This window comes from Equus quagga, chromosome 1 (assembly GCF_021613505.1).
Source record: "Equus quagga isolate Etosha38 chromosome 1, UCLA_HA_Equagga_1.0, whole genome shotgun sequence".
Taxonomy (NCBI): domain Eukaryota; kingdom Metazoa; phylum Chordata; class Mammalia; order Perissodactyla; family Equidae; genus Equus; species Equus quagga.
The window spans coordinates 33,198,686-33,225,024 of NC_060267.1; the positions used below are offsets into that span (position 1 = coordinate 33,198,686).

Here is a 26,339-nt window from a genome sequence, read left to right on the forward strand (position 1 = left end):
GGCAAACAATGCAGGCCTGGTCCCTGCTTCAGGGCTTAGAGCGTGATAAGTGAGACAGATACTAACATAGTTACACAAAAAAGGGACAATATACAATGAAAATTTATAATGAAGTGGGGGGTGGAATCTGGGATGCGGAGGAAGTATTCCTTGACGAAGTGACAATTTAAGCCAAGACTTGGAGGATGAGTAGGAGTAACCAAACCACAAGGAGGCTAAGTGCATTGCATGTACCCCAGAGGAGTCTTAGTTGTGTGTCCAGCCAGTCATGACAACCCTTCGCTCTGGTGCTGGCTGGGGTCAGCTCTCCCATTCTCAGCTTTTGGCAATTTGAGCAGCTGATCCAGACAGGATGTTGTCAGTCTTTTTTTTTTTTTTTTTTTTTTAATTGAGATAAATTTGACATATAATGTTGTGTAAGTTTAAGTTGTACATGAGATTGATTTGATACATTTATATATTACCATATGATTACCACCATCACGTGAGCTAACACCTCTATCATGTCACATAAATATCATTTCTTTTTGGTGGTGGGAACCATTAAGATCTTGTTTCTTGGCAACTCTTAGAGTATTGCTGAATAAAATCACTATTTTGTGCATTAGATCTCCAGAACTTATCTACTGCTTGTAAGTTTGTACCCTTAAACAACATCTCCCCAGTTGCCCCACCCCCTAGTCACTGGTAACCACTATTCTACACTGTTACTAGGAGTTTGGCTTTTTTTAGATTCCATATATAAGTGAGATTATACGCTATTTGTCTTTCTCTGTCTGACTTATCTCACTTAGCATAAGGCCCTCAAGGTCCACCCATGTTGTCACAAATGGCAGGATTTCCTTCTTTCTCATGGCTGAACAGTATTTCATTGTATATATATATATGCCACATTTTCTGTATCCATTCATCCATTGACAGACACTTAGGTTGTTTCCATGTCTTGGCTATTGTGAAAAATGCCTCACTGAACATGGGAGTACAGGTATCTTTTTGAGATCCTGTTTTCATTCCTTTGGCTATATACCCAGAAGTGGGATTGCCGAATCATATGGTAGTTCTATTTTTATTGTCAGTCTTCTCTTCCTTGTTAAATTTTAACTGTACTATGGAACTGCACAGAGCACATCTTGCTTTTTTATTTACTTTTCTTTTTCAATTCCTCCCAAGACCCTAGAATTTAGCAACTGTTCCCTGGCAGGCACGTCAGAACACCTGAGTGACCCACAAGCTGTGGTCCTCAAAATCACTCCTATTCCAGAGTCCTATACATAATAAGTACATATAATATACATGACTGTTGCCCGCAGGGTGAACTCCTTCCCTTGAAAGGAGGTTAAAGAACAGCCACAATTACCTTTTTACTTTGAAATCTTTAAGGGCTGAAAGGCTTATTCTGTCTCACATGAGGTCCATGGCTCCTCCTGCCAATGGATTCTCTATTGCTCAGACTAGTTTGAATGTGCTCTGACCAGCCTGAACTCACGGTGGGCACACCGGGAAGAGCATGGATGCCTATATCTGGGAGTTCTGAGGAAGGGGGTAGAGGAATAGAAAATGAATGCAACTGGAAGAAGCTAGTGAGACATACTAAGTGTGCCTTTGCTCCCCAGTTCTCCATGGGCTGTTTTCAGCAAGTGAACTAGACCTCAACTCCTTTTTTAAATAAACCAACTGTCTCATTTGGAGGAGACCATCCATGTATCAAAATTCCTTAAAACGACTAAAATATATGTTTTATTAGGGCTGAGCCTAGGGTTCTGGAAGACTAACTTCAGGGACAGGATTGAAGCCTGCTTCTCTCTGAAAAAAACCTCTCATCTTGTTCATGCTTGAAAGGTTTTCAGCAGAGAACGATCTTCCATTCCAAAAGTAGAACTATCAACTTTTCTTCCAGACCAGCTCTTCCTTCCTAATTCCTTCAATGATATATACCAGTCATTTTCTTTCTACTGAATAAAGACAGTGATATTTTTAACCTTTTGTATTCTGTATATGTCTAGAGTCTACATGAACTTAGGTACAAAAACCTTATCGTCATTGAGATAGGTCTTAAAACAAATGTATTCTAGGAGAAGTTAACATTTGCGAAATTCATTCACTTGATCTCACATTAGACTTTTTTGGGGTTTTTTGAGGAATATTAGCCCTGAGGTAACATCTGCTGCCCATCCTGCTCTTTTTGCTGAGGAAGCCTGGCCCTGAGCTAACATCCGTGCCCATCTTCCTCCACTTTATATGTGGGACGCCCGCCACAGCATGGCTTGCCAAGCGGTGCCATGTCCGCACTTGGGATCCGAACCCCTGAACCCCAGGCCGCTGAAGTGGAACATTCACACTTAACCACTGTGCCACCCGGCCGACCCCTCACATTAGGCTTCTATTTGATAGGACTGAGCTCTTGACCACGGAGTGGTGCTGAAATCTGAGACAAAGGTGACAAATCCTCATTTTAAAGTAGCCAAAGGCTAACTCTATTCATCTTCAACTGTATGTGCAAACAAAAGCAGTGTGCTGAGGCTTGGGGTTAAGTACAACCATGATAGGCACAAGCTCATAAGGAACAGATTCTTTTGTATTTATTTATGTATTTATTTATTTTCAGATGTACATCATAATATACTTCAAATTTTGTGTAGATTACATCATAGGGAACAGATTCTAAACAGCTTTCTTTGTTAGTTTTATAGAAAGCCCAATATAGCCTTCCTATCAGTGTGTGATACTCAAGAAGTATATCCTGTGTTTTGAGATCAGTATATTTTTATTCTGGGTCCAATTCTACCTACTGATATTGACTTCAACATAGTGAATTTTCTGCAGGCTTTGGTTACTCCAAAACAGTGGGTTTTCTCTTATATTAAGCTTTTTATTAGGCAAATTTAGCTACATATTTTTCTTCCCATTGCTAGAATCTTCAAGCCATAGTATATAATAAACTACACTGAGTAAACATCCATAATTTAGATTAAATTACCTAAATTTAATTTACAGTTTCCCTATTTTAAGATTTAGTTCGAACTCAATCTGTTCACTCTAGAACTATTATAATGTGGCTTTAACCAGGGGAAGTAGTGGAGATGGTGAGAAATCGTAAGATTCTGATTTATTTAGAAGGGAGAGTTGACAGGATTTGCCAATAAACTGGGTGCAAGATATATGAGGAAGTGGAGTCAAAGATGCCACCAAGGTTTTTGGCCTGAGCAGCTGGAAGGATAGAGTTGTCACCTGAGATGGGGAAGAACATGGAGAGATCTCAGAGTAAGATGGGGAGTTCAGCTTGGACATCCTAACTTTGACATATCCCTTGGATAGTCACTGTTGGATGAGTCTGGAGTTAAGAGACGTCGAGTGAAAGCTGTAAATTTGAAAGTCATCTGCGTACAGGTGGTATTTAAACTCACGAGATTGGTGAGATCATCAAGGAAGTGAGTACAGATATAGAACAGGAATAAGGACTGAGTCCTGTGGCTCTCAAGCAGAAAGAAAGGAACAAAGGAGACTGAGAGGCAGCTAATGAGGTAACAAAAAAGTCTCCCCTCAAATTCCAATTCGAAATTATTCTTCATCCATATTTCACTAAAAAATGTACCCTTGTTTTATCCTGACAGTCAAAAAAGGTAGTAGGTACCAAAAATTAAGTTTAGATCTATGATCTTCCATTCATCATTGAGGCAATTTAGCAATATAAAATTTTGTAAGTCACCTTGATATTAAAGAATATCAATTTGAACAGAAAACATTTTATCTGTGATGTATGTAATTTTTTTTTTAGAATTGTATTCCCTATATAAAATAAAAAATTGAGTGGGGCTGGCCCCGTGGCCGAGTGGTTGAGTTCACGCGCTCCGCTGCAGGCGGCCCAGTGTTTCGTTGGTTTAAATCCTGGGCACGGACATGGCACTGCTCATCAAGCCACGCTGAGGCGGCGTCCCACATGCCACAAATAGAAGGACCCACAACGAAGAATATACAACTATGTACCGGGGGGCTTTGGGGAGAAAAAGGAAAAAAATAAAATCTTTAAAAAAAAATAAAAATTAAAAATTAAAAAATTGAGTGGATAGATGATAAATAATGGATGGCATATTCATTTGTCAGGGCTGCTATAACACACTACCACAGGCTGGGGGCTTAACAGAAATGTATTCTCTCACAGTTCTGAAAGTCAAGGCCAGAAGACTGAAATCGAGCTGGGTTGATTTCTGGAGGCCCTGAAGAAGAATTCATTCCACACCTCTCTCCTGGCTTCTGGCGGCCCCTCACCATCCATAGGATTCCTTGGCTTGTGTAATTCTCTGCCTCTGTCTTCACATGGCTTTCTCCTTGTGCCTCTCTGTGTTTCAAATCTCCTTCACTCTTATAAGGACAACAGTTATTGGATTTAGGGCCCATCCTAAGTCCAAGATGATCTTATCCTGAGATCCTTAAATCTGCAAAGACTCTATTCGAAAATATGGTCACATTCACAGGTACACCAGGTTAGCATGTGGGCATAACTTTACAGAGACACCATTAAACCCACTACAGGTGATAAAAAGGTTTGCAGAGTCAGCAATGAGTTGCTAGCCAATTCCTAAGAAATATAGATAGAAGTTGTTGCTAAGTACTAGTATTGTGATAAGCAGAGAGAAAAAGCCCTAAAAATAAACTGTATGTAACAATAAATGTAAGTATTGTTTTCAAATTAAATTGGAGACATATCAATTTTAATCACTCGTCTTTATTGATAAAATAGGCCCCTATGCAGTACATACTCTCAGACGTAAATTTAAGGTTCTGCTTTAAAAAAAAAAGTATGGGATGGAAAACTGTTGCTATATAACAAAGTAAACGTCTTTAAACACCAAGATCTTAAAATTATATCCAAGTAAGAAGACCAAGAATAAATTAACTCAACTTATTTGTTTACAAAAATAATTATTTATCAAGTAATGTCTTATAATAGAGCTGCCTCAATGAACTGCCTCCGACTAAATCTCAACTGTGTAGCTTATTTTCTTTAATTCTAACTTGGGATGGAAACTATATAAATCAATGTGCCATCAAATTAAGGGCTACTTTCCCAAAAATCAATAGAAAAGTTTAAAAATAAAAACTGTCATTTATTTATAAAATATCAATTAAGGCCTCTGAATGAGAAAAGAAATCTAATGTTAGGGCCATTAGCCCTTTTTCTATTCAATTAGCCCCATCAACCCCATTTACCCAAAACTTAAGGTAGAAAAATTCTGAAGTGAAAAGTAGTTTAGAATTTTACCAATATAAGAAATTATACATAAAAATTACCATGTGAATATTTCTTTAACAAATTATATACTCAAAAGTAGAATTTTCTATTGTGCTAATTTTAATATGTATTTAATATAAATGAGTATAACATATTTAATCATATTTGATGCTCTTATTTTATCCTTTTATTCTATAATCACCACAAAATAAGAAAAATTTAGATTTCAATTGACGTTAAAGCACATTTCTATTTCTGGTGGCTTTTAAAAATTTACATACTGGATACATATTTTGTAAAAAAATCAAACAAATACTTGTAAATCCATAGATTTTTCCCCTCTTTTGACTGAAAGGTTATAAGAAGAATCATAGGTTTGAGGACCAGATGGAGCTTAAGAACAGATTCATAAAAATTATTTTTTTTGAAATTTTAATTTAATTTGAAATTTTAATTTTTCTGTATCTCTTTAGAGTAATTACTTTAAAAAAAGAGTTCTATGAGGCAGAGGAATTCCCAATTTACTTTGAAATTACCATACCTAGCTTGCTATATCAAACATTTCAACTCTGTTAGCTAAATAAATGAGCTAATATCCTTAAAGATCAACCAGAGAAGAAAAAAATCTCATCTTCATTATTGATTTAGAACCAAAACTTATTCTTTCAAGAGTAGTTTAACCTACTGAATATGTCTCTTATAAGATCTTCTTTCTTAGAAAGTAGTATTCCTTCTCTTTCATTCCTGAAATGATATTTCATATACTTAAACAAGTCATGGACAATTGTTAGCTGAGTATTAATTATGGTAAATTAGCCAAATTAAATTACCTCTTTTGTTTATGGTATACATAAAACATTCTAAGAGCCTTCAAACTGAATTTTCTTTGACAACAGTTTAAATTAACAAAGGCAGACAGGCAACCATCAAAGCCGAAGTCTCACAGTACGTAAGCTATTTGTTAGCTCTGACACAGGAGAGGGAGGATAAAGTTTAGTATGACCATCTTCCGTTCACAAAACCATGGCAAAATGTGTATCTGAAAATTGGGATACTTTTATGAATTCCCAGCTTTTACTGGGAATGTGTTTATCAAAGTATCATCCAGATACAAAGAGCACTGCTGAAAGCTCCCGCTATGTTCAGCCGTCACTGTGATGATCTGTCATTTGCTCACCAATTAACAAAGGCTTAATTTCTACTTTTCAATTAGATTTCGGAATAGAGTCTATGACCATTAACTATGCATTTTTTTCGCTGCTGTCTCTTAAAAATGTCATTGCCAGTGCACTGTACATATTATAGAAAAAACATAAAACAAAGGGTAGCTTGAGATTGATTTTTCTGTTAATCCATTCCCCTTAGTAGGCCAGTCCCAGGGCCCGTTTGGAGCCTTGTAAGCAGCTCACAGACTCAGAAGCTCTTCAGCTCTTCCGTAGGCTCAGGTCACTATTGGTCACTAATGCTGACAAAGATGTGCTTTCTGACACATCATCTTTCCTAAGGTTCAAAAATGACTCTCGAGTTATTTGAAGGATCTCTCTCAAGCCTTTGTTTTCTTGCTGCAAGAAGGCAAACAAAAACAAAGATGCAGTCACCACGGTAGCTATAAGAGTACAAACATAAGTTAAGAAAAGCCAAACATATAAAGGTTTGACAAATAAAAAGCAAGCTCTATCATTGGCAGAAATGTACTAAATGACATGTAGTTGAAGCTGACAACTTGAACCCAGGGAACACTTTTTTAAAGGGCTAGGAATCGTGTTATTCAGCGTCTTCCACCACAGCAAAGCCTACTCATTCATGCAGCTATAACTGTAGACGGAACCTCAGAAATTGCCTTATTTTACAATCACAGTATGATGAAGAAAATAACATCCAGCCTTATATTTATATAAACTCAGAAAGCCTGTGAATAATACCCTGGGACTAGAACCTCTTAGCACTTGAGTACTTTTATTACTTTCCACAATGGCATGGAATGCAGGACAAGCCATCTGGTTTGCTTCCCTCACTAGAATTTGACAGCAGCAGGGCTGGCTGAGTAGACTGTGATATTTTTCAAGACGGAAAGTAAATGGTCAAATCTACCAATGGTAAACAACTTTCCCTTTTCTTTCTAGATCAAGAAATTTGCAGACATTTAAAAATAACTTTCATAATTTATTCTTTACCACTCTGTCTTCGGTCTTACTTTCTAACTTTCAACGGTATAAAGCAGGGGTCAGCAAACTATGGCCTGGCTTGAGGCCTGTTATTGTAAATTAAATTTTACTGGAACATAGTTAAGCCCAATCTTTCTTGTGTGTATGGCTCCTTTTGTGTTACAATGGCAGAGTCGAGTATTTGCAACAGAGACTATCTGGTTTGCAAGCCTAAAAGATTTACTATCTGGCCCTATACTGACAAAGTTTGCTCTTAGAGAGAGAAATCATTTTTGGCCCTCTATATCCAATTTCTTCACCATGATTTCAAAATGAAGCTTTTAAAGTATAAAAGTTTATTCTACTGATTCGAATTATTCAAATGACTTGTGCTTTACACTACCACAAAATCAAGGACAGATGACACAAAAGATTTTATATTCCCCAGAAAAATATAAGTGCCCAAAGAATATTATTTGTGGACTAAAAATTTTTCCCTTCATCGTGATCTCTAATAAAATGAAGACATTTTTTAAATTACTAAAATGAAGAAGTATATTCACCTAATAACAGAAGCAACAAAGAATCAAAAAATGGATTTTCTCAAATACTGGTATAAGTTACTACTGATCCTAGGCCCCTGCATTACTGGATAAACGGTCTTGCATTATACACCCATATAACCAGTAACCAGGTGAAAAAAAGAACATTACCAGTATCCCAGAAAAGTACATATATATTTAAAAATGGGATATATTTTCTGGTAGAAATCTTTGTATGGACAGTTTTCACCTACATTTGCAATTTAAAACTTACTTCAAGTTGAAATATTCGTTCCTGCTCCTTGCAACCGTGTTGCTCATCAATTTCAATGGCTTTCCTCATTACTGCTGCCATTTCAGTTATCTGGTCAACATGTGCTTGTAATTCCTGAAAAAAAGAAACGGAAGTTGCAAATCAGTGAAATACTTTATTATTTTTATTTTTGGATCCTCTCCTTTTTATAAAATCTGCATTGCCACTTAACATGAATGTAATATTCTTACATTGCCATTTAACATGAATGTAATACATCAAACAGACAATTACAAGAAAGTTGACTGACCATGAATGTGCTTTTGAAATCAGATTTCTGTTAGGACTAGAATTAAGGATAAGCAGCACCATACAACTAAACCCATTAGCAAAAAGAGTACTCATACTTCACATTGCTCTCACCACAAATGATCAGCAACTTTTTCTTTTTTGCACCTACATACACTATTGATCAAAGTAATGGCAAAGATAAAAATTGTTGACACATTCAATCTGTTTTCCCCTGAAGCCTTCATGATTTACAAATCTTTTCTGCTATTATCCATGCCTAAAAATTGATCTCAATCCAATTTAGAAACTTTTCTAGATTATAATCCTCCTTGAGAGCAGGAACTGTATCTCACTTATATTTGCTTATTATTTAGTGTTCAGCACTATTCAGTAAAATGAACAGAGTTCTACTTTTGAGTATTAAAATATTAAATTGCTTTCTTTGCAAACTGTTCACAATATAACTTCAGTATAAAACAGACATCCACATTTGTTTCGTGCAGCAAGTAGCATAAATTTCTTCCAATCTCATTCTCTTATTCTTTTTTGCACACCTATGATATGCCAGGCACTGTGCTAGGCAATAGGACTATGAAGCCTGTTAAGACGTGTTCCCTGATTTCAAGGAGCTTACAGTCAAGTAAAAGAGACAGACAAAAGTTTAAAATCAACAGAAACTTGAGAATAATCATTTTTTCAATGAACAGCTTCTATAAACCATTGTTCACTGGCAACTGAAGGTTATTTTATTATAAGGCCAACACTTAAACATAAAAGTTAATAGCTCCCCAAATAAACATTGTCTCTTAAATAGTTGTATATACTGTATTTGCAAAAAGGATTTGAAAAGGAACCCCCAAAACCAGTAAACTATAGAAGAAATATGGAGAACAAATAGGAATATCTTTAGCAAACCACACATTTACTGTCTTCTTAACCAACAAAAATAATTACATTACTTTAACAGGGAAACCTATACAATGCTAATATGCAGAAAGAAGGCAAAATGAAGCACTAATCTACTCTGTTCAATATGGTGCTATTTAAATTTAAATTAATTAAAATCAAACACATCTAAAAAAATTAACAATTTAGTCCTCTAGTTACACTAGCGAGACTTCAAAGTGCTCAGTAGCCCCATGTGGCTGGTGGCCTCCATATTGAACAGCAACAGATAAAGAACATTTCCCCCATTTCAGAAAGTTCTATTGGACAGCTCAGGATTAGATTACAGTATCAAGAATGGTAACAAGACAAACATCTGTCATATTCTGCCATAGTTAAAAAAAAAAAAAGCTTAAAATCCCTCCCACTGTAAAGGAAGCATAATGTTTAAAAGCAAGTTAAGTACAGATAACTGCAGCAGCAAACTGAATATGGGTAATGAATCAAGAATCTGAATACTAACAGCTTTCGCAGTTTATGATTTGGTGTCCTATGGCACTGACCTAGGTTAAAAGACTACACAGGAAGCTAACAATTCTTTACTCTTAAAATGGAAGAAAACAAAATACCACTCATCCTTTCAGGGTAGAGTCTGTTCTCATAAAATCATCACGAGAAAAAAACCCCAATACTTCAAACAGAACAGTATCTTTATAAGCCCAGTTCATGGATGGTTCACTTATTACAATAAAATCTTTAGGGAACTAGCACAGATCTTTTAATGGGCATGAGAGGCCAAGACCTGTGCTTTCAAAACTGTCTTAAAGGCAAGAAGAGTCAGCACCGTAATCCTTGAACTGTCTTGAAATGCCTTTCATGTCTAACTTTTGTTTAGGTTTATTTCAACTTTGCTCAATAAAGACCTGTCACAATTAAGTTAAAGAAAAAAAGAAAAAAGAAAGTTAAGACACAATGGAGAGTGTACTACTATACTTAATCACAAGACCCAAAGGAAGGCATTATTTTATTGTGGACTCAAACTAAAGGACTACAAACTATTAAAAATCTGAATTACAACAGTTCACTTAATAGTCTGATTCAACAAAATTTTTATGAAATCAGATGAAAATTACTGCCAAGAAAACACTTTTGATGTCCAGAAAGAGAATAACTGTTTAAAGCTTACTAAAATTTTGCAGCAACAGCTAACAAGAGCAACAAAATGAAAAGCTAGCCTGAACAACCTGGAAAGCCTGCATTTGTCTAACAGGCTGTGTATGACACAGTACACAGAAAATTAATGAGAGATTTAAAGTTTCCACGCTGAACATTTTTGCACAGCTATCAAAAGCACAGCATTTCTTAAAGAAATTTCATTTATTTGCTGATTTAATCCGGCAGGAAAATTCAATGTAAAAGAACTTTTTAAATGCAGCCCCCCACCACTTCCATCCACGCCCCAATAGTTGACTGTATTATTTAGTGTACATTCTGATTTCCTTCCAAGTGCCTCCTCTCCAGTCCATGTTGAGGTGCTTCAAGGATGTGTCGAGATGCATCAAGGAAGAATCCTTCGGAGCTGTTACGATGTACCATGTCAATCTGTAGTACAGAGTCATTATAATGTTAATACGGATATTATCCGTAATTTAAAAACTGAATGAGTGTTAGTTCATGCGTGTTAGCCAACTGTTTGAAATGTTTGTTTTTTTAAGATTTCCAAAAAGGCAGCTGTTCAAAAATAATGTAAAAATGAATATTTGGGTGAAAATGAGTTCTTCTCAAACATTTTATTGATTTTTAAATGTGTGCTCAAAAACTTCAAGGTGAGGGCAAAATTCCATATTAGTCTCAAAAAGGTCTCTTACTCCAAAATGCTGTCACGTGTAACTCCATCTGTTACCCCAAAATGTGTTATAATAAAATTATTTTTGTGTTTAGGCATATCAGAGCACTGGTACCTAAACACGTCCCGGAATCTCCTATTTCTGTGCCTTTATTATACAAGTTTCTCTGCTCACTTACTTCTGCTTAGTGCCCCCATCTCAGTAATTAATTCAAGGCTAGATTTAGATGGATTTCTTCCTTTCCTTGACACCTTCTCAAATTCTCCTCATGAGAACTAATCTTGCGTCCTCTAGTGTTCCAGTAATAATTCATATCTCTATTTTAGGATTCATCACATCCTTCCTTATGTTAGATAGTTATGTTTGTATCTGTATCTCCCATTACACTGTAAGCTCCTATGGTAGAACAACGGAACTTACTCATTCATTCATCTTTTTAATAATAACTAAGCTAGTGCAGGGGTTAATAAATGTTCATTTAATTGAGTCGAAGTGTCTCCTTTTTGGGAAAAATCAAAATCACAAACATTAATATGTATTAGTTAGAATTAATAACAAGTAACTGAACAGTCATTTTATGAAAGGCAAGGATCAGCACTTAGATGAATAATTCAATCTACATAATGAAAAAGGATGGTTTACAGCTATCATAAGAAATGTTTAACTTTGCTAATTAATAAAATAGCTCTGGTGAATTGTAAAATTTAATGCGTTTTAAAAGAAAACATTTGCTTCTGTCGTAGATGCTACCAGATGGGACTAGAAACCTGCAGTATCTTATTCTAAACACTTTTTTGTCAGACTATTCTTCTCTTTAGATCTTAAAAAATTTATTTCTTAGGTTATTAAACATAGGGCCATTTGGAATTTCTCAAGATTACATTTATTTGACCAATAATTTTAAGTCAATTCATCTTTGTACCTTAAAAAAAATTTTAAGCTATACATTTAAATTTAAATGTTTTTATAATGATCAATCTCATTAACAATAGATACATTTTATATTCAAAAGATTACCATTTAAATATCCAAGATTTTCCTTTTGGTTAGGAAATGAATAGCATAATTAGATAACATTAAACTCATTTTAATTAATTATTTTACTATTTGACACAGACATATCTATTACTAACTTCCTTAATATGTAAAGTTGTCACACAAAGATCTATTTACTAGGTATTTAATTTTAATAGAATTAATAATAATTTAACAATACATACAGGCACCAACATGGAAGCAATATTTTAAAGAATCTAAAATGTGTTTCAATAATTGAGAAAGATAAAAATGTCTTACAACAATCAATAGTTCTTAAATAATACTAGTTATAACTAATAATAGTTAGCTCACCATTATCCAATACAGATAGTGACCTAGTAATCACAATCTACTCTAATATTTTTATTTCACATCAGCAGTTAAAATTCAGTTTAAAATAAAATGTAAATGGGAAAAGATTATTTTACTTGTCTTTATAGCAAACACAGAGACATAAACAAAGGGGAGAGACACAGGGATGACAACAAGTAAGATGAACAGAAGGAAAAACACTGATGTCTAACCATTCAGCCCTGTCTCTAAAAATGATGTTAACTGATACACGACTTGGGGGGAGGGAGACAAAATTTCAATATATTGGTTCTTTTCCTCTCCTTCATGCCATGGTTTTTCATTGTAATCAGGATTACTTATAGTCTGGATGAAAATAGTCTTAAGAAAAATAAACAGTCTTCAGAAAAGAAAGTCTTAAGAAAGACAAATCTACCATTAGTTGCTTTCAGATTTTTAAAAAAGTTTTCAGCATTTCAATTTTTGTTTTTGTTACAGATGTCAATACACAAATCTATTAGAGGAAGTATTTCTTAAAAGCAGATAACCTTATAAAAATAATTTTGAATTGAATAGACTTACCTTTATTTTCCAAATAAAGTTTATTTTTGAATATGTATTAAAGCTACTAGGGAACAATGGGAGTTAGAAGAATAAATCAAACAAAACAATATGTAACAAGAAATGAAAAAAATAAGAAAAAGCAGAAAATGTCAAAAAGATGAAGTATTCAGTGTCATGTTAGATACCTGTGATTTTAAAAAATAACCTAAACACAAGTTAACCAATTGTCCTTTTCCATTTCAAATTATATTTATGGAATGGATTACCTTGGAGTGCTGCTCTTGTAACTTCAGGATTATACCCGGATCATCTTTTTTGCTAGCCATTAGCAATCTAAACATTTGCTCGCGATACTTGCTCATTATAAGTTCCAAGGCAGACTGATGTTCTTCCAGGGATGTACGTAATTCTATCAGGAATAACAGTGTATTTTATTCAAATTTGAGTTAAAGATATATAAAATATTCTCTTCTACATTACATTTATCAAAAAAAGCAACTTACAAAGAGGGTATTTTAAAAAGAAAACATGATGTATAAAAACCTAACCATATAGAAGCAAAAGATACCAAATGGAGTCCTTCGTTAGTTTTTTAAACGACCATTTTAAACTCATTTTTTGAGAATAATTTCAACATTTACTGAACAACAATAAGCATCAGATGATGCTTTATATTAGGAATACCAAAAGACAATGAAACTCAGAGTCTAGTGAAGAAAACAAATACATGAATAACTTAATACAACATGGTAAGTGCAGAGTGGAACTCGACTCAAACATATATGAGAAGTGTGTGGGGAGAAATTAATGAAGGCTTCACAGAAGCACAGTATTGAGATGAACTTGCGTTCCTCGAGTTGAGGCATTCTAAGTAGGGAGGCATGAAAGTGGATGGTGGTTGGATAAGAAAATAAGCATACAGTGAAGGTTCTCAAGCCAAAGAATAACATGATCAGATACACTGTTGAAAACTCAGTCTAATGCCTGTGTTGAAGATGGATTGGAGGGGGAAAAGAGACTGGAACTAGGGAGACCAATTAGGACATTTCAGGCAAGAAACTATGAACACCTAAGCTGGGGGCCAAAACAGTGGGACTGCAGAGAAACTGAGTTATTTAATAGGTAACAACAATGGCGCAAACTACATATTGAAGGTGACAATCTAAGATGACTCCAAGCAAGGTAGACATTCATATATAGGACAGGACAAAGAGCAATAAATATGATATAGGCTTATGGACTAGAAATAAGACTAATGTCAAAATGCAAATTTAGTTGGCCATTTTCCCATTTTTGAAAATATTAATTGGTCCCAAGTTGACAGTACAACTGCAGATTAAGGTTCTCTTCTGATTTGCTATACATAGTGATAATATATCTTGCCTTTATTTTCTTGTTGCAATTCTCTGATTTGTCTGTTTTCTTGCTGGATTCCCATGACTAATGTGGACCGCGGCCGATGTCTTGCAACTTCATTAAGTTCTTGAATTTCTTCCTGATACTAATAGAAAGATTAAAAAAGAACATGTGGGGAGAAAATATTTGAAAATATATATCTGAGATATATATATCTGATAAGGGTCTAGTATCCAGAATATATAAAGAACTCTTGCAACTCAACAATAATAGGAAAAAAAAAATTAAAAAATGGGCAAACAAGATAAGTAAGTTCTGGGGCTCTAATGTATAGTGTGGTGACCAGAGTTAATGATACTGTATAATATGCTTGAAAGTTGCCAAGACAGTAAATCTTATATATTTTCCTTACACACACACACAAAGGTAAATTATGTGAGTTAATGGAGGTGTTAACTGATTTTATTGTGGTAATTATTTCACAATATATATGTGTATCAAATTATCACATTGTACACCTTAAACTTATACAATGTTATATGTCAATTATATCTCAGTAAAGCTGTAGAAAAAAATGGGCAAAGGATTTGAAGAGATATTTCTCTAAAGAAGATATACAAATGGCCAATAAGCACATGAAAAGATACTTAACGTCATGAGTCATCAGGGAAATACAATTCAATACAACAATGAGACACCAGTTCACAACCACTAGGATGACCTTAATCAAAAGGACAATAACAAGTGTTGGAGAGGATGTGGAGAAATTGTAACCATCATGTACTGTTGATGGGTGTAGCTGCCTCAGAAAACAGTCTGGCAGATCATCAAAAAGTTAAACACAGTTATTATATGACCCATCCATTCCACTCTCAGGTACATACCCAAGATAAGTGAAAACACATGTCCACACAGAAATCTGTACACAAGTAATCACAGCCGTATTATCTATAATAGCCAAAAAATAGAAACATTCCAAATGTCCAACACCTGATGAATGGAGAGGCACAATGTGCTGCATCATTACACTGGAATATCATTCAGCAATAAAAAGGAATTAAGTACTGATACATGCTACAACATGAACAAACCTGGAAACATTACATTAAGAAGTCAGTCACAAAAAGCCATGTATTGCATGATTCTATTCATACAAAGTGTCCAAAACAGGAAAATCCATAGAGATAGAAAGATTAGTGGTTGGCAGGAAGTGGGGGAAGGGAGAGCTAGGGAGAGGCTGCTAATGGATACAGGCTTTGGGGTAACGAGTATGTTCTGGAATTAGATAGTGACTATGGTTGCACAACCTGTGAATAAACTAAAATCCAATGAACTGTACCCTTCAAAAGGGTAAACTTTACAGTATGTGAATCATATCTCTAATAATAATAATAACAATAATAATAAAAGAACATGTGCAAAAGAAATGTAAAATTGATTTTTTTCAGTAAATGAGAACCTACCTTTAAAATTGCTCTCCTTTATTTTCACGGCATTTTGATGAGCCACTTAGTAACGTATTCATTATAACATTCTGGTTAACTCTGGTTGTCAAACCTCTTTTTTTGGTGTGTGAGGAACACTGGCCCTGAGCTAACATCTGTTGCCAATCTTCCTCTTTTTGCTTGAGGAAGACTGTTGCTGAGCTAACATCTGTGCCAATCTTCCTCTAGTTTATGTGGGACGCCCCTACATCACGGCTTGACGAGCAGTGCTGGGTCTGCACCTGGGATCCGAACCTGCGGACCCCAGGCCGCAGAAGCAGAGCACATGAATGTAACCACTACGCCCACCAGCCAGCCCCTCAAACTCCTTTTTTCACAACTTCCGAGCAGATATATGTTCACTGGAATGCATGAGTCAAGCTAGACAGGTAGGGAGGTGTGTCATCTATTTAGGGCAACAGAGTTGCAAAACAAAATAAGTAAACTTGCTCCGTTATTTCCAGCAGCTTTGTTAAAAGTAGTATCCCAGGGTTGCTGCCTTTAACAAAATGGATGAGTTTCACAACAGTAGGCTATGAAAATACATTCTTGTCCACTGATTTCCATCATATTAGAGATTTTATAATTCTCTCAGAGTTGAAAATTTTTATCACAAGAGGGCTTAAAATGGTAGCTAAACTCAATGGCCCAGTGGATTGTTCTTATACAATCATAAGGATAACAAGAAGGATAATAATAAGGATAACTTTTCATTTCTTCTTTAATTGGCATTGTTAAATGAAAAATAACGTATCAAGTACAAATGCAGTAACTGCACAAGGTATAAACCAGATATTACCTTGCATCATTTCCAAAAACTATTTTGTTGTTAAATGACATCACTTAAGTACTTGTATAGAGAAAAATATAAACATTTCCACATTATAAAAATAACAGACACAGCACAATATGTGTCAATACTAGTAAAAGATATTATCTGGTCGTTGTCAAATGTATCTACACCTAATAAATTAATATACTTTCTAAACTCAAATGTGCTTTGCTGTCAGAAAAACAAGTGATCAAGTCTACAGGTTTTAGAAAATATATACATATAGATGTCACATGAACATGACAAAACTATATTCTAATTTAAAGAAAAACTGAAGTTTTCTAACTTCAAGTAAAGCTACTTTTAAATTTTAGAGAACATTAAAAAAACTAATTAAGCAGAAGTTTATGATTCAAGCAATACACAAATGTCAATGACTGCTTTTTTAAAAAATGGAATCAGCAAGAAAGAAAAAAACCAGACCTGCTTCATGGCTTCTACTCGCTTGTTGAGAGCCGTGGTTTGCTCAATCAGAGATTCCGCAGCATCGTCGTGATCTCGCAATCTTTCCACGAGAGCTTTAGCATCAGCAAGCGCCTTCTCAATTGTGCAACTCATTTCTAAAGGAATACCCAGAATTAAAATAAAAGTCAAGACCGGAAACAAAGCCAGCATATCACCTTATTTTAGTTTCACGTTAACACAGATACACTTCTTAGGCTGCATTTGTTACAGGATTGTTCACTGTCTGGGGAGAAAAACCATCTAAGAACACCTGTGATTTTGCTTCTGTTAGGATGGCACAAGCTTGAGAGTGAAATTATAATATTCAAGAAAACCGGAACACATATAAACGATTTGTGGACATAATCAGAATGTAAACACCTTGAATGTATGGTGGCAAAAAAAGTACACATCCAATGAGTAATTTTATATTGTATAGAAATTGCGCCCTTCAAGAGGGCATTCTCTATCTGTCATTTGTGAAAAAGGCCACTTTACTAGTCTGTATCCTATGGTCAATGATTGTCGGACTCTGACTATAAGATCCTTTCTAGCCTCTGCTTGGTTAGGTGACCTCAGACACTGTTTACAAACACATCCTATTGATCCTTAGTAAATGGCACAACAAATTCTGACTGAGAACAACACTGACCATTATGGGAAACTTTTGACATGTTAAAATCAATAAATAATATTTTTAAGAGGAGCTCAAAAAATTAGAAGACAATACATGAAACAGTCAATGGTTAACTTCAACTGGTATGCTGAGATCTCAAAACAAAATTTTAATTTTAAAATAATCTCTCTCAAAACCTTTAACCTTCTGAAACTTACCGTCCTTGATTTTTTCTTTCTACTAAGTTTTACTTTACCTTTTATATGAGCCACCCTTTCTTCAGGGTTTTCTCAAAAGATAAAATCACACTGTAAAATTACAAGGCCAGAAGCCAGGTCTATAGAAGTTAAATTAAAGCTCTGGAATAGATCCAAGTTAAGGGCTGTAATTAAGGGCTATAATTTTCCTCAACTTTAGGAAGGCAGAAATCTGCTACAGAATGCAGGATTTTGTTAGATACTACGACACTGGACTACAGATTTGCACCAACCAGTTCAATTAATTATTGGCCTCTCAGATACAGAAAAATGCAGCAAAGTAGAAAAGAGAGGATTTAAATAACCCAACCGTGTAAAAGCAATAATAAAAAAAAGAAAATATAACACATCAGGCAGTTTCAGTAGGCTTTCATTTAAGGTTATATTGAACAAAGATTCAAAATTGTAAACTAAATAAAGATGAAAAAATAGACGTCAGAAAACATTCAAACAGTATTCTTAGTTATACACAACAGATGAAGCAAAGGGTATATTGTCCTGTTATTAAAAATAGATTCAAATGTGAATACAAGGATTTAATTAAAATAAATTAAAATGTAAAACTGTCAATTTAGAAAATATGCAACATGTGACTAGATATTTCCAGAGAGATTTAAGAATTAAACAATTTGGAAATTAAGACAATTTCTGGCTCTGCAGATAAAACCACCAAAGGATTTGTCTTCTAAGATTTAAGAGGTTTAGATAATGGTACCTGAAAATATGATAAGCAAAAGGGCCATTAAAGGAACCAATGTCCCATATTGGCTAAAACACAAAAGGACAACTATCCAAAACCTGTCCAAGATGCTGCACCAAGGGAGACTATAATTATTAAACTTGTGTAACTATTCTATAACAGTCCTAATTTTTTCTTTTTCTTTCTTTTTTTTTTTTGGTGAGGAAGATTGGCCCTGAGCTAACATCTATTCCCCTAAGCCCCCCTCAGTACAAAGTTGTATATCCTAGTTATAGGTTCTTCTAGTTCCTTTATGTGGGATGTGGCCTCAGCAGGGCTTGATGAGCAGTGACAGGTCTGCACCCAGGATCCAAACTAATGAACCCCAGGCTGCAAAAGTGGAGTGTGAACTTAACCACTTGGCCATGGGGCCAGCTCCAGTCCTAACTATTGAAGAAATAGTTATAACTATTGAATTTGTAGTTAAAAATCTTTTGCAAAACATCTCAACTCAACAGTAAATTCTACCAAACATAAGAAATACCATCAATCTTACGCAGCCCCCTTGAGAAAATACTTCCAAACTCATAAAATGATGTCAGCATCACTCTGATACCAACGCCACACAAACACACTCCAAAAAAAAGAGGGGCCGGCCCAGTGGCGCAGTGGTCAAGTTCGCACGTTCTGCTTCTTGGCAGCCAGGGGTTTGCAGGTTCGGATCTCGGGTGTGGACATGGCACCACTTGGCAAAAGCCATGCTGTGGTAGGCATCCCACGCATAAAGTAGAGGAAGATGGGCATGGATGTTAGCTCTGGGCCAGTCTTCCTCAGCAAAAAGAGGAGGATTGGCAGTAGTTAGCTCAGGGCTAATCTTCCTCAAAAAAAAAAAAAAAGGGAAAACCACAGACCAATATCCCTCATGAATATAAATGCAAAAATCTTCAAGAAGATACTAGCAACTCAAATTCAGCAATGTATAAAAAGAATAATATACCATGACCAAGTAGAGTTTATCCCAGAATTCAAGTCTGTCTCAATACTCAGATCAATGTAATCCACCATAAAAAAAAAACACACACACTTGATCATTCCAATCAGTGCATTGAAAAAACACAACATCCTTTCATATTAAAAATTCTCTGCAGGGGCTGGCCCCGTGGCTGAGTGGTTAAGTTCGCGCGCTCCACTGCAGGCGGCCCAGTGTTTCGTTGGTTCGAATCCTGGGTGCGGACATGGCACTGCTCATCAGACCACGCTGAGGCAGCGTCCCACATGCCACAACTAGAAGGACCCACAACGAAGAATACACAACTACGTACCAGGGGACTGTGGGGAGAAAAAGGAAAAAAATAAAATCTTTAAAAAAATTCTCTGCAAACTAGAAATAGAAGAGGATTTCCTCAAATTGAGAAAGGACAGTTCCAAAAAAATATAGCAAATACCATACTTAAGAGTGAAAGACTAAATGTTTTCCCTCTAAAATCAAGAACAAGACAAGAATGTCCCCAATCGCCCCTCCCATTCAACATCATACTGCTGCAATAAGGCAAGGAAAGGAAATAAAAGACATATAGATTAGAAAAGAAGAAATAAAACTGCCCTTATTCACAGCTAACATGTTGTCTATGTAGAAAATCCCAAAGAATTCAAAAAAAGAACTCCTATTACTAATAACTTTAGCAATGTCACAGGATACAAGATTAATACACAAAAAAATCAATAGTTTTTCTATATATTAACAAGGAGCAATTAGAAACCGAAATGTTAAAAAAAAAATTTACAATAGTTCAAAAAAAATGAAGTTTTTAGGCATAAACCTAACAAAATATATGTGGGATATGTACACTGATAACTGCAAAATGCTAAGGAAAGAAATCAAAGAGGGCCTAAATAAACAGAGAGACATACTGTGCTCACAGACTGGAAGACTCAACATAGTAGGGATGTCAGTTGTCTACAACTGATCTACAGATTCAGTGCAATTTCCAATCAAAATCACGGCAAGATTTTTTTGGTAGAAACTGATAAGCTAATTCTAAAACTTCTACAAAAATGCAAAGAAACTAGAATAGCCAAAAGAAATTTGAAAACAAAGTTGGAGAAATCACACTACCAAATTTTAAGACTTACTATAGAGTTACAGCAATCAAGAAAGCATGGTTCTGGCGGAGAACTTACAGAAGAGAATAGAGTGCAGAAATAAGCCCACAGAAACATGGCCAATTGATTTATGAAAAAGGTGCAAAGGAATGTCAAAGGAGAAAGGATAGTCTTTTCAACTGTTGCAAGACTGGACATCTATATACCAAAAATTTAACCCCGAAATAATTCTTAGACTTTATATAAAAATTAACTCAAAATGGACCATAGATCTAAATGTAAAATGAAAAGCAGGGAAAATCTTTCTGACCTGAGCTTAGGCAAAGATTTTTTAGACATGATACCAAAAGCTTGCTTCATAAAAGAAAAATTTAATAAAGTAGATTTCACCAACCTTTGCTCTGGAAACACACCATTAACATAGTCTGAAAAGACAAACTACAGACTAGGAGAAACTATTTGCAAATCACATATCTGACAAAAGACTTGTATCTAGAATACATAAAAAACTCTCAAAACTAACAGTAAATGATCCACTTTTTAAAATAAGCAAAAGACTTTAATACTTAAGCAAAAAGATATATGGATGACAAATAAGCACATGAAAATATGCTCAACATCATTAGCCATTAAAGAAATGCAATTAAAAACCATGATAAGATCCACTACACCCCTACTAAAACGGCTAGAATAAAAAGTACTGACATACCAAGTGCTGACAAGGATGCAGAGCAACTGGAACTCTCATACAGTTCTAGTGAGAATGCCAAATGATATGGCTCTTTTGGAAAACGGTTTGGCAGTTTCTTACAAAGGTAAACAAACAGCTACCATATGACCCAGCAATACCACTCCTGGGTATTTACTGTACAGAAATGAGTAGATAAACAAACTGTAGTACATACAGTCCATACCAGGGAACACTACTCAGCAATGATATACTGACACAGGCAACAACATAGACGAATCTCACAAGTATTATGCTGAGTAAAAGAAGATATCTCAAAAGGTTACATACTGTTTCCATTTACCTGGCACTGCCCAAAGGACAAATCTATAGTGATGGGTAAGAGATCAGTAATTGTCAGGAGTCAGGGGTGAGAAGAGGGTGTGGCAGAAGGGAGTATTGTGGATGACAGACAGTTGTGCATCCTGATTGTGATGGTGGTTACATGACCCCGCATACCTACTAAAATGAACAGAACTGTACTCCAAAAAAGGACAATTTTATGTTAATTTTAAAACTTAAAAAAAAAAAATCACTCCCTGTTCCCAAGGTTTTGCCTTTGTCTTTAACTCCTCTGGTGTTTATTTGCAGGTATGGTATAAGGAAGGTATCTACTTGCATTTTCTTTTTCATATGGGAACAACTAGTTGCCCCCGTCCCATTTATCGGATAGTACACTCTTCCCCCACTGAATTTCTTTTATTGAAATATACTTGACATATAACATTATGTAAGTTGTGTAGGATATGTTGATTTGATACATTCATATATGTAATATGATTACCATTGCAGTGATAATTAGCACCTCTATCATGTCACATAATTATTTCTTTTTTGTGACTGGAATACCTCCACTGAATTTTAATGCCACATCTGTTGTATTTTGTTTCAATAAATCTGTGGATATGTTTCTGAGCTCTCTATTCTCTGGGTCTGTTTATCTATCTCTCTCTACATCAATAACACACTGCCTCAACCGTTAGAGTTGTAAGATATGGCAAGATACCTTTTTCTTCTTCAAAATTGTTTCACCTACTCTTCGCCTTCTCTCCAACCTAATCCAAACCAAATGGACCTCCAGAGCTCTCTAGAGTAAAATCAAACTGCTAGGTAACCATTTTAATTAATTCAAACTGTTGGTATCTTTTTGAACCTGAGGAATACTATCTTATATTGTCTTTTGGTCAACAGGACAAGTGTTATTCCCATTTTATCAATGAGGAAATAGACTTAGGAATTCCAAATATAAGAAGCTGAATGACAGCACCAAACAGCAAGGAAGGAGCCAAGCTAATACCAGAAATGGAATTTCTGATCCCCAGTCTAGCACTCTCTCAGGAGCCACGGTGAATCCCCACGGCCCTGTTTGCTTTCACCTATGTAAAAACCATCTCAGCTTCCCTGGGTGGAAAAACAAAGCAAATTCCCTGACCCTACTTCACCAATGGGTCTGCCAGGATACTGTAAAAATTGCCTTTCAAGCCAGCAATAGAAAATAAACGGGAGTGTAAATGAAGAATAGATGAAAAAAATAACAAAACTCCAAGTATTTTTCCTTATAACTAATAAAAGCCTGGCATCCACTTTAATTAGGTATCAGAGTTAATTACAAGACCAATAAATGTTTACTCATACGTTTTTCTGAAATTACAATTAACATCCACTTTAAAAAACATTCTTTAGATTGCATAATGAAATACTACTATCAAAGTGAACTATATTTAAAATTTGTTTTGTAACTATAACAATATACCTAATTCAGAGAAAGGAATTATAAACATCAGGTAATTCAAAGCATAATTTTAGTGGCACTTCAGAAAAAATGACACAAAGTTTCTAAGAATTTGCATGTTCATTTCCTGTATATGAAACCACAGAAAAGTTTAAAGTATTTTATAATATGCATTTGCTATGCCACCTTTTTTGAAAACCATTGTGCTTTGCTCCCTTTTTTGGCTGGTAAGTGGAGTGGGAGGAAGATTGTTTTCCAAACTCTCTAACAAGTTTTAAAATTTAAAAACAGACTGGTAAAAAAAAAGGAGTATTCCCAATTTATTTGCCTATTTTTATAGTGCTTGTCTTAACTAGTCAGAGTGCACTTATGTTATTTTCTCTAGGTAGGCCCAATTTCCAGGTGAAATTTTTCTAAAGCAGTTTCTCCTGCATTAGCCACATTCTCGCCTACTTTCCCACCCAAAGACATTTGCAACCAGACTCCTGGCAGAGGGTTCAGAACATTCTGCTACTGAAAAAGAGAAACTACCACCCACCCAAGACAGCAACTGCCAGCTGTTTAGTTTTAGATTTGGGTTAAGAAAAATTTAAAGAAATTCAAGTCACTCTTCCTTCTCCTTTATCTATAAATCGACTATCCTATAGCTGGACCTACACAGAAATATTGTGACTACTGATTTACCATAGAAGTATCTATAAATAACAATCTAGTTTAGTTAAAAAATTTTATTGGATTGTTCAGGCAGGTGCCTCTCACGTAAATTAGTAGGTAATATTGAGAGACACATATGGAAATAGCAAAATAAGGCACAGCTATGGCTTTCTTAGAAACTTATAATCTAAAGAGATCGAGAAAGAATGCATGTAATTTACATACAAAAATAAGGACCTTATACAGACATATCACTATGTTTGAAAGCACAGAAAATTCTCACTATCCTTGAAAACGATGGAATGAATACATATTTGGAGTTTTATGAAGTAGCTTTAGGAAGAAGATGAATTTTTAAAGTTGGAAGGAACAGAATTTGAAAATAAGGACACAGAAGAATTTTTTTTTAATACACATTACCTTGGAATTGTGGCTAAATATAAGCTGCTTATACATATATGTTCAAATAGGTATGATGATTCAAGAAGAACTTAACCTAATCTAAACCAGTTATTTCTAACCTGTGGGACAAGGAATCATCACAAGAGCTGCATGGATGTACACACAGCAAACATGGTCATCAAAAATATTTCTCCCACATATATATCCCATTATTTTTTGAATATAAACAGATACGGGTATAATAAAATACAAAATCATTTAAAAGCATAGTTTTTTGCCATTATTCATCATCTCAATCAGCAAATACTAAAAGCACAATTACTTGTGTGGTAGGGGTACAGGGTTCCTCATATTCAAAACAGGTCAGGGGCCTTTTAGCTCATATACAAGTTTCCTTCGGGCTCTAAAATTCTAAAATTTCAAGGTAACTAAGGACTCCTACGGTGGATCTTTAGAATGATTACATTATAAATATGTGTACATATGTATACATAAACAATGCCTGCTATATGCCAAGCATTGGACCAGCTTTTGTTACAAAGATGAGGAAGACATGATTCCAGACTCAAGCTCAAATAGGCACAAGGGACAGACACGTGAACAAATAATATAACCTAATAAATACTGCAGAAAAACTGTTTCAAGTGCTTTGGGAGCACAGTGGTATTATCAATGTCACCTGAGGGAGTCTGAGAAGACGATGATCTATGAATTGGGTCTTGATAGGTAGGAAAAAAAAAAGAGTACGCATTCTAGACAGATGGTACAGCACATACAAAGGCACAGAGTTGTGAAAATGCATGACACGTTTGGGGAAACAGCCAATATTCTGGTACGGCTGGATATTAAGGTATTTGGAGGAAAAGCAAGATGAAACTAAAAAGGTAGAATGGACTGGGGCAGACGATAAAAGGCCTGTATGACATGCTTAACAATTAGGACTGGATTCTGTCAGCAATACGGTTATCGAAAAAGTTTACGGCAAGGAGTGATATAAAGGGATTTGTATTTCAAAATGTTAACTCTATGGAAGGATGATGGTGGGAAAACTAGCTGGGGAGAACAAGTGCAGAAATTCCGGTGAAAGAAGAAATAACAGTGCAGCGCGAGTGGAAAAGCAGAATCAAGGGCGGAGGTTTCCAGTTTAGACAGCTGGAGGGATACTGGTACCATCATCAGAGATGGGGTACAGCAGGCAGGAAGAAAACCAGGAAAAGAGTAGTATTCCTTGGAGGGCAGTTGCAAGAAAGAGGGAATGGTTATCCCTGTCATATGCTGCAAAGAAGTAAACTGAAAACCGAAAGGGGTCCCTCTTCCCTCCCCTCAAGGGTGAGCTCCCAGGTGGGTGAGGCAGAAAGAAAACAGACATAGAGGGTGTGTCCACAGGGTGAGGGCCAAGGCTTCTCATTAAACTTTGCGCATCTCGGTCCCGGAAAGAGGAGCTCAGCGCCGGGGCCGGGGAGAGGAAGTACCGCTCCCAGGAGCGGGGAAGCGGCCAGGGCCGGCGGCCGGGAGTTCAAGAGGTGCAGGGCACCCGAGCGGCCCAGAGCAAGGAAGCTGCCCACCCGCCACGCCCGCTCCTGTCCCTGGATGTATTCCACTTACTCTGGTCTCAATCCCTCGCAGCCGTCAGCTGTGGCGATGAGGACTCAAAGCCTCTGCCAACGAGGACCTATGCACCCAAGGGAAGAGCCTCCTCTCGCCTCTTCAGCTTCTTTCAGCGAGCAGGCGCACAAGCCGGCAGAGGTAGCGGGGAGGCAGCCCTGGGGTCGGCGGAGCGCAGCCCCATCCCTGGCCCGCGGTAAACCTCCGCTGACAGCCTCCGACCAGCCCTCTCAGGGCGCTCCAACCTCGCGAGATTTCCTTCCTCGCGTTACCGTGGGGGGGCAGAGCCGAGAGATCTACTTGCGCCTTCCCGCAGACATGCGCGAGAGGTGGGGGCGGGGTCCCTTCCTCGTCCCTCCCCGT

At 36.1% G+C, this 26,339-nt stretch overlaps 1 protein-coding gene across 2 annotated transcripts; it reads right to left on the reverse strand.

Annotated features, from left to right (window-relative positions):
• Positions 1–4,703: 4,703 nt before the first annotated feature.
• FGFR1OP2 (FGFR1 oncogene partner 2) lies at positions 4,704–26,246 on the reverse strand. Of its 2 annotated transcripts, XM_046679425.1 has the most exons (7): positions 25,977–26,246; positions 17,181–17,317; positions 14,469–14,586; positions 13,352–13,494; positions 10,834–10,947; positions 8,191–8,304; positions 4,704–6,792 (listed from the first exon to the last, which is right to left on the reverse strand). In XM_046679425.1, the coding sequence occupies exons 2-7, from the start codon at positions 17,313–17,315 to the stop codon at positions 6,655–6,657; spliced, it is 762 nt and encodes a 253-aa protein (XP_046535381.1). In that variant the 5' UTR covers positions 17,316–17,317; positions 25,977–26,246; the 3' UTR covers positions 4,704–6,654. The 2 variants fall into 2 exon arrangements, with proteins under 2 accessions (XP_046535381.1, XP_046535390.1); XM_046679434.1 differs by lacking the exon at positions 10,834–10,947.
• Between the last annotated feature and the right edge of the window lie 93 nt (positions 26,247–26,339).